This window comes from Cheilinus undulatus, linkage group 15, assembly GCF_018320785.1.
Source record: "Cheilinus undulatus linkage group 15, ASM1832078v1, whole genome shotgun sequence".
NCBI classification, from domain to species: domain Eukaryota; kingdom Metazoa; phylum Chordata; class Actinopteri; order Labriformes; family Labridae; genus Cheilinus; species Cheilinus undulatus.
The window spans coordinates 30571885-30588021 of record NC_054879.1 but is presented as its reverse complement, the minus strand read 5'-3'; the positions used below and the strand labels follow the sequence as shown (position 1 = coordinate 30588021).

General features: G+C 40.3%; 1 protein-coding gene across 2 annotated transcripts in view; it reads right to left on the bottom strand.

The window, feature by feature from the left end:
• Nucleotides 1-15468, bottom strand: part of ankrd50l (ankyrin repeat domain 50-like) — a 41252-nt gene extending 25784 nt beyond the window's left edge. Inside the window, exons 1-2 of one of the 2 annotated variants that reach the window (XM_041807847.1) lie at nt 15336-15468; nt 2154-2954 (exon numbers count right to left, since the gene is read on the bottom strand). In XM_041807847.1, the coding sequence (XP_041663781.1) occupies nt 2154-2572 (419 nt within the window). In that variant the 5' untranslated portion in view covers nt 2573-2954; nt 15336-15468. Of the gene's footprint in view, nt 1-2153; nt 2955-3040; nt 3182-15335 lie in introns of those variants that run through there. The other variant, XM_041807848.1, reaches the window with a different exon arrangement.
• Nucleotides 15469-16137: the final 669 nt, after the last annotated feature.

Below are 16137 nucleotides of genomic sequence, written 5' to 3'. Positions count from 1 at the left end.
TAGCTAATGTAGCTTAGTAGCTAAAGCTTAGCTCATACAACAGCTATGTAAGCGGCTTTGTGAGCAGCTATGTAAGCTTATGTAGATGCATTATCTACATAGTTACATTAGCTTAAGCTATGTTTGCTACAGCCCCCATTGCTTAAGTTAACCTACCTACTGGGGCTTTTGTACTAATGTTAATTATGTAGCTAGTATAGGTAGGGCTAAGCTCATAAAGTAGCTATGTAAGCTGCTTTGTGAGCAGTTATGTAAACTAATGTAGATATGTATACCTTATCAACTTTAGCTTTAGCTATGTTTGCTAAAGCCCCCATTGCTTAAGTTAACTTAACTACAGTGGCTTATGTCGTAACATTAATTACGTAGCTAGTACAGCTAAAGCTAGCACCTATGTAAGCTAATGTAGCTATGTAGACACATTACCTACATAGCAACATTAGCTTTAGCTACATCTGCTAAAGCTCCCTCTGCTAAAGATAACGTAACTACAGTGGCTTATGTTGTAACATTAATTATGTAGCTAGCATAGCTATATTAGCATAAGCCAATACTAACAAAGCTAAAGCAGGCCACCATTCATGTAACTTCTTGTAAAATGGGTCTGTACTTAATTTAATCCCATATTAAAACTCTGGCTTTTTCTCTGTTTTATCTATGAAATTTTTCTTAGTCTGTAATGTTTGCAATGTGATTATTTCATAAATATATAACTGCCAATGAATAAAGTTGAGTTACATAAATCAATTACAGAAAAAAGCCTAAAACTGGAGAAAAGTTGTACCGGCAAATTATGGCACTCCTTTTCTGAGGTATACAGCGTCTCAAACGAACGGTCTGTGAGAGTGACCATCAGAGATGTACGGTTTGCAGCCAGACCCCTCTCAGGACTTCAGTCCTTCAACCGCAAAAAACCCAGAACAAACTTTATTCCTTTAATCACACGTTTAAGCACGGAGAATAAACAAAGGGAAAGACTTTGGCTGATGTAGGCTCTGTTGGTCCTGCCCAAGCATCTTTTTAAAATTACTAACTTATTTGTGATAATTTAATTTTTAAGCTAATATCTGCCAATACTGGTATCATGCAGATAATACCGTGCATCCCAGTTTTACATCTCATCTGTGCATGACAAGCATGAGAATAACTAAACCCACCCACAGTAGGACAAGTATGTATTCATTTGTTCCATTAAGTCAAACAGCCAACTGCTTTCCTGGCAGTTTTTTTTCTTGATCCATGTGCATGTTGGATTTCATCAAACCACTATAATCTGAAAGTAAAACTTCTAGAAAATTTTAATGAGAAAGGAGCCCATTTTAAATGGACCATTTTCCGGTAAACCTCACCTTTAGTATGTGGACTGCAGTAGCTAACTGAACTGCCAACCTTTTAAGTGTGAGACAACTGATTCTACCATGAGCCACAGCCAAAACAATCCTCTAAAATGCTGGTGTGGTTTTAGCTAGTTACAAGCATTTTGTCAGTGTTTTAGTCTGCCAGTTTCTCCCTCCCGTTAAGGTAGTCTGGAGAGCAGCACTCTTCAGTCTATCTCTAGGGATTATAAATGAATTTTGTGACCCATTTTGTATTGTGTCACATTAAGATCATTAAGCATGGTCTTATGTCACAATGCTCAAAATGGGTCACTTGTGTCTCTGATCCATTACTGTTTGTCTTCTGAATTGCCTCAGTTATTGTGTCTAAAATGAGAACAACCAGTCAGTGAAATTCTAATGTTTAAACTGACTGTTGACAAAACAGACAGGGAACTTGTTTCACAGGTTTTTGACCTATTTTTAAGTCCTGCTGACTGTGCAAAACACCTTGTTTTCCTGCTGAAACACGTTCCATGGACCTTTGTTTCCCTCTTCTTGCTCGCATTAACAGTATCATCTTTTAAAGTAACGCCACACATGCATTTGGATTTACTGAGCTGGGAATGAGCCCCACTCTTGAGCATGCACACACATGAATAGTGCCTGGATGGCTTTCATGCTTGTCACATTAATTTCTTTTCCCTCTCATTTGGCAACCTTGAAATTTCCCTAAAGGGCAACCCACAACAGATGAAGCTTGAGTGTCAGGCTGTCAGAAAACATTAATCAGATGGAGGATTTTGAGAGTGAAATGGAGAAAAATGTGACACAAACCTCTTGAAGGTGTCGTCTGGGTCTTTCTGACAGGTGAGTGGATCCAGAGTAGGGGACACAGATGGGCTCTTCAGGATGTCTTCATACCCAGGAGGGAGGAGAGGTGAGACTCTAAGCTGCTCCACCAGGCTTAGGACAAACCTCCACAGCACCGTACTTCTCTGGTCCTCCCTGTGGCAGAAGTGGGAAGCCAGGCAGCGTGGTGCAAGCCTGACTTCCACTCCTGCTTTCGAGGTGGGCCACACCACCTCTGTGCACAGGGCGGTTTTTCCTGCACCTGCACCCCCTGTTACCAGCAGCCCCGGCGGGTGTCCTGGCATGGAGCAGTTGTCCAGGCAGCGCCGCAGCTTGTCCAGGGCCCATTCCCGGCAGTAGAATCGCCTGCCCTGGAGCAAGCTGCCAAATCCACTGCTGCTCATTTGCTCCTGGTTGTCAACTCACTGCTTTGAACTCCATGTCCCATGTTCCTCCAGGAATTTTCTCTTTTCCCCACTTTTAATTTTAGCTGCAGCTGGCGACAACTCTAGCTCGTGACAGCTGTGGTTTCCTCTCACTGTCAGCTTCTGGAAGAGTTGCATCAGGCGATCATTATCAGCTGCTGCTTTCCCCCTGAAGGTCTTTTTTTGCAGGAAGCAGAGTCAAAAGGAGGTTAATAAGCTGTTGGTTCCCCTCTTCATTTCCTAATTTGGTCCTTGTCTTTTAGTCGCTCCGGTTTGTAGCAGCAAAGCAAACAGGAGGATCCATGGTTACCACCACTCTTCATGCTTATCCTTCAGATCGCGGAGCTGCTCACTCAGAAATCTGAAGAGGGAAAGAGGAATGAGTCAAGAGAGGAACTGACAGCATGTTTCCCACAAATATGACAGTGTCTCAACCCCTCCCCTTACTGAGTTTTCCTCTGTCTCCCAATTACAGCGACAGCCTTCTCCTCTCCCAGTTTCTGTCCTGATTCTTCTCCAAATTACAAGAATGGAACTCAAACTGCAGCTCTGACATGAAATTCCCCTTCCCTTTCTCACGCTCTTTCCTGCCTCCCTCTCCCTCCCTCTGTCTCTTGCTCTCGCATGCTCTCTGGTTTTTCTTGTTTTGTTTTTAGTCTCCACCCCTTCTCTCGGTGTTTGTCGGCATGTTGGGACATGCACAGGAGAAGAGCGAGAGAGGAGTAGATGGGGGGGGGGGGCTGATGGCTGGGAGCGTTTCTTCAGCTGACAGGGGGGAGGGATTACCTGGGGTTAAGGTTCAGTCACAGGACAGGACTACACCTGGGGCTGTTTTCAGACTTGGACTTTGTGACTGGCTTTACCTTTAAGTGAACCTCTATGGACTGCTCTGGCTCGCATGCTGATGTCCACACAGACAGCCTCTCTGCTGCTCAGGTGCTTCTACTGACCTTCTCTTTCTTCACTAACAGTGAACAGTGACCTCTGACGGTCACCATGAATAATCCAATGTCTCATGACATTTACATCAAGTTTGGGTAGACTTTTAAATTGATACAGGAATTGCTGGGGTGCTACAAAATATAAAAAGTTGGGTTTTATTGAGTCTTCAACATTTTTTAGAAGCAGACATCAAAACTGTAGTGAAAGGTGCTCTAAAGCCTGAATGACACCAGTGATAAATAGACCATGTTCACAGGCTGTTTTTGCTGAAAAGTAAAGGAAAGATTAGGGCACTGGTTACAAACATATTTCCTCAGAGCCACTGCTACTTGTATCCAAGAAAAGCTGAGCCTGCCACTGGAACCAACATGAAGATTGCTATCAAAAATGAACATAAGTCTTAACTGTTTTCAATGTTAAAATCCAAAAAAGGATAGGCATACAAACAGGCCTGGCCCAAAGAAATGTACGAGCTCCAGAACAACCCAGTGTACTCTCCCCTTACCAGAAGTGATTTATGAAAATCACTGCATGTTTGCTGGATCAGTAGCATTAGTGCTAGCATTCTGGTTAACATTTCTCTTTTTGTTGCTCAAAAGTATAAAACAAGTTGTTTTTTGGTTAATAACTTCCAGAGAAAGTTCTCACAGTTTCTTCTCCTTCTGTGCTATGAAGTATGACATTAAAAGCCATCTGGTTTAGTTCAGGTCATAAAAAGGCTCACAGCATTTTAAGAAAAGGTGATTTACATTTCAAAACAGGTCAGTTTTACCAAACAATAAATTAAGTATATTTTTGTTGCATCAATATGAATGTTGATTATTTATGTTAAAAATAAAATGGGCGTTGGTAAGTAGGTAGGTCGGGAGGTAGGTTGATGGGTTGGTAGGTAGGACAGAAGTTAGTAGGTAAGTAAGTTGACAGGTTGGTAGGTAGGTAGGTTGGTAGATTGGTACGTAGGTAGGTAGATATGTAGTAGGTCTGGGTGATATGGCCTTAAATTCATATCACGGTATTTCTCTAGCCTTTGATGGTAAAGGGACTATATTGCAGTATTACAAAATTAATAAAAGATAATGCTTTTCAATCCAAATTCATGTGTTATCAACCCCATTCTCCCCTTAAAACAAGTCTGTGGTGGCATACTCAATTTATGCCTAAGCATAGACGCACAGACAAAAATATGTTTTTTTTAGTCTCTCTAGGTTTACTTCTGTCTAACTACACTCCAAGTTTCACATTTCATCTCTATTCTGCTAAAGTGTGTTAAGCTGCTAGTGACTTGAGCACGTTTCCTTGTGAAGGCATTCACAATCAAAGCTTTCAGAGAAAGAACAGCTACGGACTTTTATTGTGAAGGGCTTGACAGAAGTAGTGTGTTAAGCATAGATTTAGCTTAGCTTTGGCTGCTGTACCAGAGTTCTTGCAGCTAGTTTACAGCTAGTGCTTCTGACCTCATTTAACGTTGCAGCCTTGATCTTTGACTCACCGTGGACTTAGAAAAGACAGTCATAAGTTAAAAACACACATTTGGAGGGATGTTTAAGCTGTTGTAAGATGAATAGCTGCAGCGCTGGGCTCTACATAAACCGAGACTAACCAAAGCAGGCAGGCTTGGGTTACAGCCCCAAGCAGGCTGACAGAGATGGCACACTGACTCTGTTGCGGTACAGCAGTCAAACTTTGAGAGGAAAGAACACATGTTTTGCCTGTTAATTTGCTTAGTTATAATGGCAAGAGTGGGAGACATTCAGTTAGTTACCTGGCTACAGGTAATGCTAGCGCTAAACGTACTAATGACCGGACTCAGCTCACTGTCACAAATCACTTGCTACGCCAGCTGTGGGAGCGGATATGCCTCAGGTGTACATCACAGCACAACATAGGCATTCAAGTGTTAATAGTATTAATAGTATAGTATTAATACCGGTTTACCACCCACCTCTAGTAGGTAGGTAGGTAGGTAGGTAAAGGTTGGTAACCTCTACACTTCACCAAACATAACTGACAGACAAATATACTTCATTTGTGATTTCCCTGATTTACTTCATTGTTCATTTAGAATAAAAAAAGGTATAAGTTGCACAATCGTACTCTTTTCATACTCTCACACTCTTTTCATCACAGTTTACACTTTGATTGTACCTCTTCAACATAGGCAGGGTCATCATAGCACAGCTGTGTGAAACTGCCTCGAATCTAATACAACAAGAATGGAGGACATTGTGAGTTGATAGTCTATTTCAGTGGCCCAAGATCATGTGCCATGGCATGCTGGTGTGCCTTGAGACAAGCCAAGGTGTGCCGTGGGAATCCATACAACCATCCATTATTACGAGGGCTTAAGGTGCTGTAACATGTTTTAACTTGGGTAGTTTGATATGAATATGGTGTGCCTAGAGGTTTTGGCTTAATCATAGTTGTGCCTTGAGCAAAAAAAAAAAAGAAAAAGAAAACCACTTGTCTACCGGGTTCTCAGTCTGGGCCTTTTGTCCCAGCAAGGAGACAAGTTTTGTTCCAGAGACAAGGCAAGTGAGACAAAATACTACTACAAAAAAGTACAAGAGGGCTTGGTAAGTCTTACAGCAGCATGAAGCGAGTGAGAGGGGCTCAATTCTTGTGTCAGACATGCCATTTGTGAGACTCCCAGGGGCGACACTCCCTAGACATTAAGTAGTTGGCAGGATGTTAGGATCTTACCAGAGGTAATACAGAAAAAAAGCTAACCAGTAAGAGGAGCGATCTGTAATGAGCTGGCACCAAATGGTGGAAAGCACTATATGACTAGCATTACGTGACCACAGATCTTCACTGTAACAATCACCCAACTTTTCCCTTTGAGTCAACTTTCCATAATCGTGCTTTTATACAGCCTCTGAGAACAGCCTGTCATTTCAGCTGTGACTTTTTGTGGCTTACCCTGCATGTGGAGGATGACAATGATTGTCTTCTGGACAGTCAGCAGTCTTCCCCATGATTGTGGTTGTGTGTACTGAACCAGAGTGAGAGAATGAAGGCTCAGGAAACCTTTGTAAGTTGGAGTTTTCCCACTGTATTTATATATTTTGAGACAGTGGATGTTTGATTTTTCTAAGCTGTAATCATCAAGATTAAACAAATAAAGTCTTGAAATGTTTCACTGTGTCCGGGATGATTCTAGCAATCAATATGGCAATCCCTTTGTCACATCAACATGCTACACACCGTGTCTGTTTAAATGCATTGTTACTCATTTAACCGCACGTTCCTTATCCACATGTTACAGGTGTTTATAGTCTACTCTACAGAGGCAGACTGGCCATCTGTGTGTTCTGGAGAATCACAGAGCGGCTGGTATGCCAGGACGGCCGCCAGCCGCCACGCAGTCATCACCTTTTTTTTTTCCCCCCTGCTAATCTACTGTTTCATACTCCAGTCCAGTAGGTGGCAGCAATGCAAGTTGGATGCCAGCCACCCTTAGACGAAGGAGCAGAAGAAGAAGAAGTAATAGTGGCAGCAAAGACGATAATTTAGTGGTGGAAGTAGATCTTTGGTAGTGGAGGTGGCAACAATATGGATAACGGAGGTAAAAAAAACGTAAAGAAAAGGGTGGGGCTGAGAGGGCGAGGGAAAAAAATGCGACATTTAGAGCGTGAAGCCGCTAAATGTCGCAAATTGACTGAAATGTTCAGCAGCAGCAGCACTGCAGCACCAGTTCATGTTGATATTAGCACCATCCAAGAAGTGAGTGTCGAGGCCAGGACTTAGCCATACAGCTGTGCAGCCTCAGCATGGCACGGCCACCTGTGATGATGAGGGACAGAGAGATGAGCTGGTGGAAGTTCCACAGACAGATACAGGACAAGTAGGTATGGAACATGAGAAAGGGAGAAAGAGAGTTACTTGCTAGGGCTGACGTTAGAAAATGTTATTCAGGTTGCTACAATGTCTTTTGGGGGTCAGGATGAAGGGGACAGCCGTTGGAAATGAATGAGAATGGAGGAATGTTTGTACTTTATAGCTCTAGATGGACCGCTATGCTGCAATTATAAACTGAATATTTAACAGATTTACCTGGCACAGTAGCCATCAATCATAAATCAGTCAGTCCTGTAGACCTTCTAGCACCATCTTTCTAAATGAAGGAGTCTTGTACTGAGCTAAGAGACCAGCTGAGCCCTTTCAACATATAAAAGGATCCCCATTTTGTCATAAACATGCTTTCAATTAAAATGGTGATGTGCTATCAACAGAATAAACCTTGTTGGGTGAGTGACTGAGTAAGGATGTGCTGATCACAAAGAGCCTGTGCTACAAAAATGTCTATTTAATGTTAGCCACAGTAGCTAGCTCCTGTTTGAGTGCCAGTTTCCTTTTCACCATGTATTGTCATTATTCAGTCCACATTTAAAAAGCCTAACAGTTACCGAATGAAGAGCCGTTCGGGAGCCAAACAACCAGTTTCACTGAGCTGAGCCAAATTTTCTGGATCTCTACAAAGAGATGGATTTCTTGTTGCAGTGAGTGAGACTGGAGGTTGGGGAGATGGGCATCAGATGAGTAAACAGGGGTAAGATCAGAGTTTAATGTGCTAAACCATGACAAAACTGTACTGAACCAAACCGGACCGCTTTGTGAAAACACACCGTACATGAATGCTGTGTGACACTGCTAGTCCAAGCTTTATAATGATACCATTTAAACTCCTTCCTTTTGGACATAAAAGTATTTTAAGAATTCGTAATATTTATAATTTCACACTTTAAACATTTGTCATAATCCTGACCAGCTCAAAACATGGGCTTTTTGGTAGCATTTTTCTATGCAGAAGTCACTACTCAGATTCAGACGACTTTATTAATCCCCAAAAGGCAATTCAGTTTACAGTTTACCCTGCCTTATTGAAACGATCTAAACAATCATAGAACAAAGACAAACAAATCCAAAACATTCACTGCAGCAAATAAGCAACCACATTCACATGTCAGTGCCAACAGATCCACAGGATCAGCAATAAATACAATAGGTACAATTAATACAATGTCAAGGATGCATTAACGAGCAAAACACACCAATCAGATTCTGTTCACCTCTCAGCATTTAGCAGCCTGATAGCTGAAGGGATAAATGAGTTTGAGTATCTGTTGGTTTTCCTTGGGGGTGCATGATAGCGCCGCCCAGAGGGCATAAGAGAAAAGTCAGAGGAGAGAATGTGGTCAGGCTGATTTATTATTCCTCTGGCTTTCTGGACCACACGTTTCTTCCAGAGGGAGCTTAGGTCCTCCAGCTGGACACCAATAATCTTGGAGCAGACTTTGATTATCTGGTTTAGACTGTTCTTGTCCTTTACCGACAGTCCATTAAACCAACACACAAAGGAAAAAGTTAAAAGACTTTCAATAAAAGAATGATAAAAACAAGATAAGATGCCCTCAGAAACACTAAAAGAGTTCAGCTTCCGCAGCAAGTGGATCCTCTGCTGACCACGTTTGACTATTGACTCTGTGTTCAGAACAAACTTTAGTTCAGAGTCAAACACAACACTACTTGACCCCAAGGGGTGTTTTCCACTGCTGTGTGACGTCATCTGCTAAGAACCTATATGTAAAATAATAATCTTTTTTATTATTTTTCTTTTTTGTTCTTGTCAGTATCTTGTCCTTTCCATTTTGAAATCCACCACATGATTACCCCTGCCCTTGACACAGAGCTCTGCAACAACTAATTTTCCCTCATGGGGACTAATAAAATCTTATCTTATCTCAAAGTTTGGCCCAGTTTATCCACCTATTATCATGCTAGTAAAAGGTTATTTCACTGAAGTACTTTTAATCTTCAGAGGAAATAGTACCATCAAACATAATCCTGATTTCATTCAATTATTCATAAAAGTCCTTAGATGACCCACTTTACTGATAAGTTTAGTTGAAACATATTTGACAATTACCAAGTGATTCAATCTTTTATCAATTAAAAATAAGCACCCGGTGGTTTTTAAATAAACATTGTCAAGTTTTGAGCCTTTGTCTGGAAAAACAGTAGCTAGAGAAAGAATTTCTTGGGACTTTGTTAAGTGGTGATGCATTTTTATTAAAAAATTAGTAATATTAAATCAACTGAGTGATAATACAATAGAAATAATCACCTGGAATAATCAACTATCCAATAGATAGCTATTTTAGCACTTATTTAGGACTCATAAGGTCATGGCCATTCTAAATACTTTATAGTTGGTGACCTGCATTTGCACTTGAGGAGGATTTTGGACCCCATTAGCATTACATTTAGAGGGAGTTTAAAAAACCCATAACATTTTGCACTTCCAATCAAACTCACAAAAAAGTAGCTATACTTACCAAATTGAATTCTTAAACTTTGGGAGAAAAAAGTGCACAGTGGTTGGGATTACAGATTTGCATATCATTGCAGACTAGACTATTAACTTGGCAAAGGTTTCCTCTCTGCAAGAGCCTCTCTAGATTTAATCCTCACAATCCAATTAAAGTTTGTTTGTTGTATTTTTTTACCCCAGTGATTTAAAAAATGGAAACTAAATTCTGAATAATAATAGTCATTTGAATAACTGAGAGGAGGTGATAAAAGCCTGCAGGATGAAACAAAGCACGACAACTACAGGCAGCTCACTAAGAATGATAATCAAGTTGTAACAAGAAGAGAAGAGAAAAGCAAAAGAAGATATTTTGACCTTTAATGAAAACTCTTTAAGGAATCCAGACGAGGCATGTCAAAATCTTCTGTGACAAAGTGAAAACAGTGGGAGAGAGCACATTGCTCCACATTTCAAGTCAGTGACTCATCCAGCAGCAGCCACATCTGTCACATTATCACTGAATTTAACCATAAAAACCCTCACTGCTGTGCTTATTAGTTACAACATGATAGACTGGTGATGCTATGATTCAGAGAGCTACTGGGGATCGTGAAATCTATCAACAGCCTGCTGAAGCATTTCTAGAAATAAGCTTAAAATGCTTAATCACTCCAAGAACACACTGAGCCCTCCTGAAGGTGGATGACACATGTTTTGCACAATCGGCTAACAAGCGCCAGAAACTGAAAATGAGCTGGGAAAAAAAGACGTTTGTTGTTTTAGGAGGACGCTGAAGACAGGGCGAGGATTACTGACACAGAGAAGTGAAGTTGTCGACATTCTTGTCATTACTTGTGGTATTTACAAAGCCCTCTAAACCTGGCATGCAGCCTGCAGGGACACTGCTGTAGGAACTAGAAGCAGGAGCAGCAACTTTATAGCACTTTGCTAACATGCTGTTTATGCAGCAGCCAAGTCAAGTAAAGCCAATTAAACTTATATGGCCAAAAGACCTAAGCTACCTTACGTAGCCAGGTCTACAGAGCCTTATTTCCAAAAAGCACTTATTTAAGTGTTATTTGTTGTCCACTTCGGAATCAGAGTCATCTCTTGTTAGAAATGTTTTCAGAATATATAATCCGTGTGCAATGATGGTTTGGCTACAGCGTGTACAAAGGGTGCCAGAATGCTGAATAGAAAAGATCCAAATTATAATAACAATAATAATATGGCAGAGTTAAATGGGGTAGAAAAATTTAAAACAATTTACATAAATGTGGCAAAATGTGCTTTTCCACAGTCTGTTTTTCTTTCTTTAAAAAAAAAAAATAGGTAAAGAGACAGAATAGATATTTAAGTATTAAATTTCAGCATCTATAAGGTCAAAGATTGTTGTGAAATTAAAGGTTTTCTCACACTCTTTGACTGCTGAAAAGTCATCAGGATAATGGTGACAGTTACATGGTATTGACAGTAACTCTGTGAAGTGGTCATCATAAAGCTGTGATTCCTTACTGGTCATCAGAGTAGCTTATTTATGGAAGATGTCACCAGAGTAACTGCTGAGTGGTTATCATACATCATGGAAATGTAAGTTTGATGTCATATGTATGATCTCACAACTTCAGATAATCAATTCTGTTGCACCCAGCATTCTTTGGTGTTTTTTAACTGGTTTATTGTTCTATACGTGGTATCAAAAATATCAGTTTCACAACTGAACAAGACAGCCGACAATGCTGATTTCCTCTGGGTGTGGTTTACATAAGGAAAACACCCTCCCAGAGCGCCAAATTTATGCTGTTGTCCCTCCACACTCTCTCCACACTGCAAACATAATGAAAACAGGGCATTTTTCATTTTGTATCGCGGCTTACTTTAATGCATGATGACTCAAGGGTGAGGAACTCTTCCGCAGATGTTCTGACTCCAAACAAAAAGCCATTTTTTGACCAATCTTAATCTATTTACAACTACAGGTCCTTCATTTAAAAAAAAAACTGTCTATATAAATCATGCACACGCCAATGTGAGATTCACAAAAACTCTAAAGTTGCTGGTAACTACAAAATGTAAAGTTTATTTAAAGAAGCAGCGAACACTTTCACATTTGTTTTCAGCTGTACACTGAAGTATCTGACTGAACTATGATAAAACACATCAGTGATGGTGTTATTTCTGACATTTGAACCAAACTGATAAAAATCTGCATTTAATGGCTTTTAATTAGCTCAAATGGGCATCTGCTTTGACAAATCTTTTCTGAAAAGGCGGGGCTTATGTGACGTACAAACCTACCATCTGTAGGTTTCAAAACTCTATATAAAAGCTAGAATGTTACCGCCTCTAACTGACTTTACCATTTAGAGACCACTCCCATCCTCTCCTGCTCCTGCGCCGCCTCGGTTCTGAGAGCACCGGCTTTAGTAACGCCGATGCTGGTGCAAACGGCCCGAAAAGGTAGTGCTCAGGACCACGGTCTGCCACCACTCCACAGCCTGCTTCAGGGGACTCTGGGGGGGGGGTCCTCCTCCACCTCAAAAGATCGCTCGGAGGCAGCAGTCAGCAGTGCTGCAGGACTCTGTGTCACTTTCTAGCAAGGGGAGTCATTGTCACTTAAAAAAAAAAAAAAAAGTCCTTTTCCCCTCCCACCTCTCGGTACCAAACTGCTCACTTCCTGTGCATTTTTTGAAATCCTGAAGTGGGCGGAGTTAGCTTTGAGCTGGGGGTTCACTTACACTTTAAATAGTTCATGCCGTTGTGTAGTGGTGCTTGCAGATGTGGGTTTACTCTTAAATTTTTCTTAACATATTAGCAGCATTAAACATTTAGTTTGCCTAAAAATATATATTTTTTTTTTTGTATTTGCAAGCTGATACTTAACAGTATTATTGAAATATAATCCCTGCTCTTTCTTGCTAATAGCTAAATAAGCAAATCGAATCCCTGTTCCAAGTCTGTACAGTAAATATGAAGTTAAAATGGCAGCTAATAAACTAAGCTAGGCAAAAAGAATTAAATTGGGGTAAATGCTTGCCTTGAGCTACAAAATTTCTGCTTATTTTTTCTAAAATATGGTTAAAAGTCTGCATTCTCTAAAGCTCTCCATTTATTTATTCATTTATTTTGATCAGTACAAATAAACTAAATGTAATAAAGCCAGTTCACTGTTACATGAAGGCATTACAAGATAGGTAGCCCGATATTTTAAAGGTAGTTGTTGTGTTACGCTGGTTGTCCCTTGAGGTATCCTCAGTGAAGTAAGCTGCAACAGTGCTACCTCCAGCCTGTACCCAGTATTATTGTTTGCAAGTTGTAATACGGCTCAGTGTGTCCATTTTGGGCGCTGGCTGTGTGTGCTAAATGCAGCATATTCATTGTCTGGGACTTTTGCAGGGAAACTGTACCTCTACAGGAGCTAGTAGCAAAGCGCTGACTTCCTGACTTCCTAAACATGATAGCAATGTGTTAGGCAGCAGGTCCTGTTTGTATGATAGGCTGGGTTAGCTAAACAATAATTGCACACCAAATTTTACTGACATGTTCAGTAGTGAATTTTGATGTTCAGTGATGTTTGTTATGCTGGTTCAAACAACAACAACCTTGGTAGGTTAAAAGCGGGACAAGGACTGTTTGACACCAGGATACAGTTGTTAGTGTTTCTGAGATATTTGTTGGGTCTAAGAACATGGAGCTTGAAACAAGTTGTTCCCAGTCCAACAGGAACATAAGTTTGATCCAAGGATCCAAGGAGTGATTAGCGTAGTAGTGATGGGAACTCAGCTCTTTTTAGTGATCGGGTCATTTCATTTCAATTGCTCTTCATCTGGTACCACTTTTGCTTCATTTGACCAGCACAATTAAGAAATGTCATGAGATATGATTGATATTTGTGCTGGTATTTTACTCTGATTATGCTACATGTTTTTAATAATGAAATATATAATTATTTTGGAAATATAAACAATCTTTCAGGTCAGATGAAATCTACTCAGTGGCTGGGCTGTATGAAACACCAGATATTACACATTAATGTTATACATCAAGCATGAGTCCTTACTGCAGAGTAGTGTGGAGTAAGGATCATCCCCGCTAATCAAACACATAACACACGCACAAACAAAATATCTACACTGCCTGGCCAAAAAAAAAAGTCGCCACCTGGATTTAACTAAGCAAATAGGTACGAGCCTCCTATTGGATAATTACTGCATGGGTGATTATCTTTCAGCTGGCAACAAGTTTTTTAACCCCAGCTGATGCAATGAGTAACTTCTCATTTCTTAAACAATGGATTTTTTCTTCCCTAATGGCATGGGCATATTCCAAGATGACAATGCCAGGATTCATCGGGCTCAAATTGTGAAACAGTGGTTCAAGGAGCATGAGCCACCACAGAGTCCAGACCTTAACCCCATTGAGAATCTTTAGGATGTGCTGGAGAAGGCTTTGCGCAGTGGTCAGACTCTCCCATCATCAATATTAAAATTAATGCAACACTGGATGGAAATAAATCTTGTGACGTTGCAGAAGCTTATCGAAACAATGCCACAGCGAATGCGTGCTGTAAACAAAGCTAAAGGCAGCCCAACGAAATGAGTGTGTGACCTTTTTTTGGTGGCGACTTTTTTTTGGGCCAGGCAGTGTATAAATAATACTAGGAGTGGTAATAATGATATGAAATGGGAAACGGGATCCGGATCTTATCGGTCACGTAAAAGAGTCGGCTTTTTGAACTGGCTCGTTCACAAACGCCACATCACCATAGACCAGCTAAGAGTGAAGATTAAAAGTGAAACCACTATCATGACAGTGATGAGAAAAAGCAAGACCCACCTTTAAAAGTCACTATTACATGTATCATATTTTTCTCACCACCATGAAAATCCAAAAGAATGTAAGAATTTAAGCTACTGAATTCAATTTAAAGGAAGTCAAATTGTTTAGGGTTGCTTATATTGGAGGGTTCTTAATTAAACCACAATAATTTTCATCCTGTTTGAGAATCAAGATGCTTACCTTACAGTCTGTGGCTTTAAAGTAGCCTAAAAGATACCCCATGACTAAACCCCTTGCAGGAGGGGGAGGTAGTGAAGCATCCTCTCGAATATAACCTGTGTATTTCTTCTTTAACTCGTGCTACATAAATTAAGCTACTCTTATACTAAATGTGGCGCCTTCTATAGCCAAAAGTCTGATTACAGCCGTGGCCATGCTCATTTGTCTCCACGTGCCCCTTTGCAGGTTGTCAACCCTCCTCTACCTGCTAGCGTCTACAACAACTATGTGAGGATATTTCCCTGCAAGGAATGTGAATTTTAAATGAACTCACTTATCATTCGATTTGGTCGACGCCTTTGTAAACAAAACCACAAAGCCCCACTTCAAGTTACTTTGCTTCACCCAAAAGACCGCTCAAGATGGAAATGTCATTTCTTTCCCCAGTGACACACCGCGACTGAGTTTTAAATGGAGCAGAAAGGATCTTACCTGACAGAAATGCTCTCCGTCTCCCTCCTTCACTCCTGCTGAAAAAGCCCCGCACTTCACCGAATCCAATCACGTGCATCCACAATCCTCCGTGCCATCATATCGAAGATGAAGTTACGATCTCTGGTCCCGATTTCAAAGACTGTCTCTCAGTGGGTCCGCTCTCCCTGCTTCCTTCCTCGCACACTCTCAAAAAGGATGTAAGAGAGGGGGAAAAAATCACACTGTGTTACAAGGACATCCTCTGGAGGGCTGGTTTTCACACAGATATGATAGAGTGTACCAAACATTTGTCTTTAAGTTACTGTGGCACACTCAATTCATAAAAAGACACGAAAAAAAAAATGGCGGAATCCACGAAAATAAAAAAAGATTAACAAGTAAAATGGATTAGGTTATACATATTACATTGCCATTTTTCCCCAAAAAGTTTCATTTGGATTTTTTTTTCACCTCATACTTGTAAAAATCTCCTAATTTTTATAAAGATATACAGTACAAAATATGAATATATTAAAGATATGATCAATTTATTAGAAACTAAAATTAATCAGTTGGAAATAAAACTCCATAGTCATGTAATATGTCCTATCAGTATGAAGACTTTGAAAGTTTTCCTAACTATATTTTACTAAGTAAATAATTTTTAAAAAATGTTTTTGTTTTCTGTGTCATGACTGAATAATCAATTTGCACGTTTAGTAAAAGAAAAAATATCAGCAATCATTTCTTATTTGCTAAAATGGAACAACAAATTCCTAAATGCTGATGACAGTTTGACTTCCCTGCTGGAATCTGATTG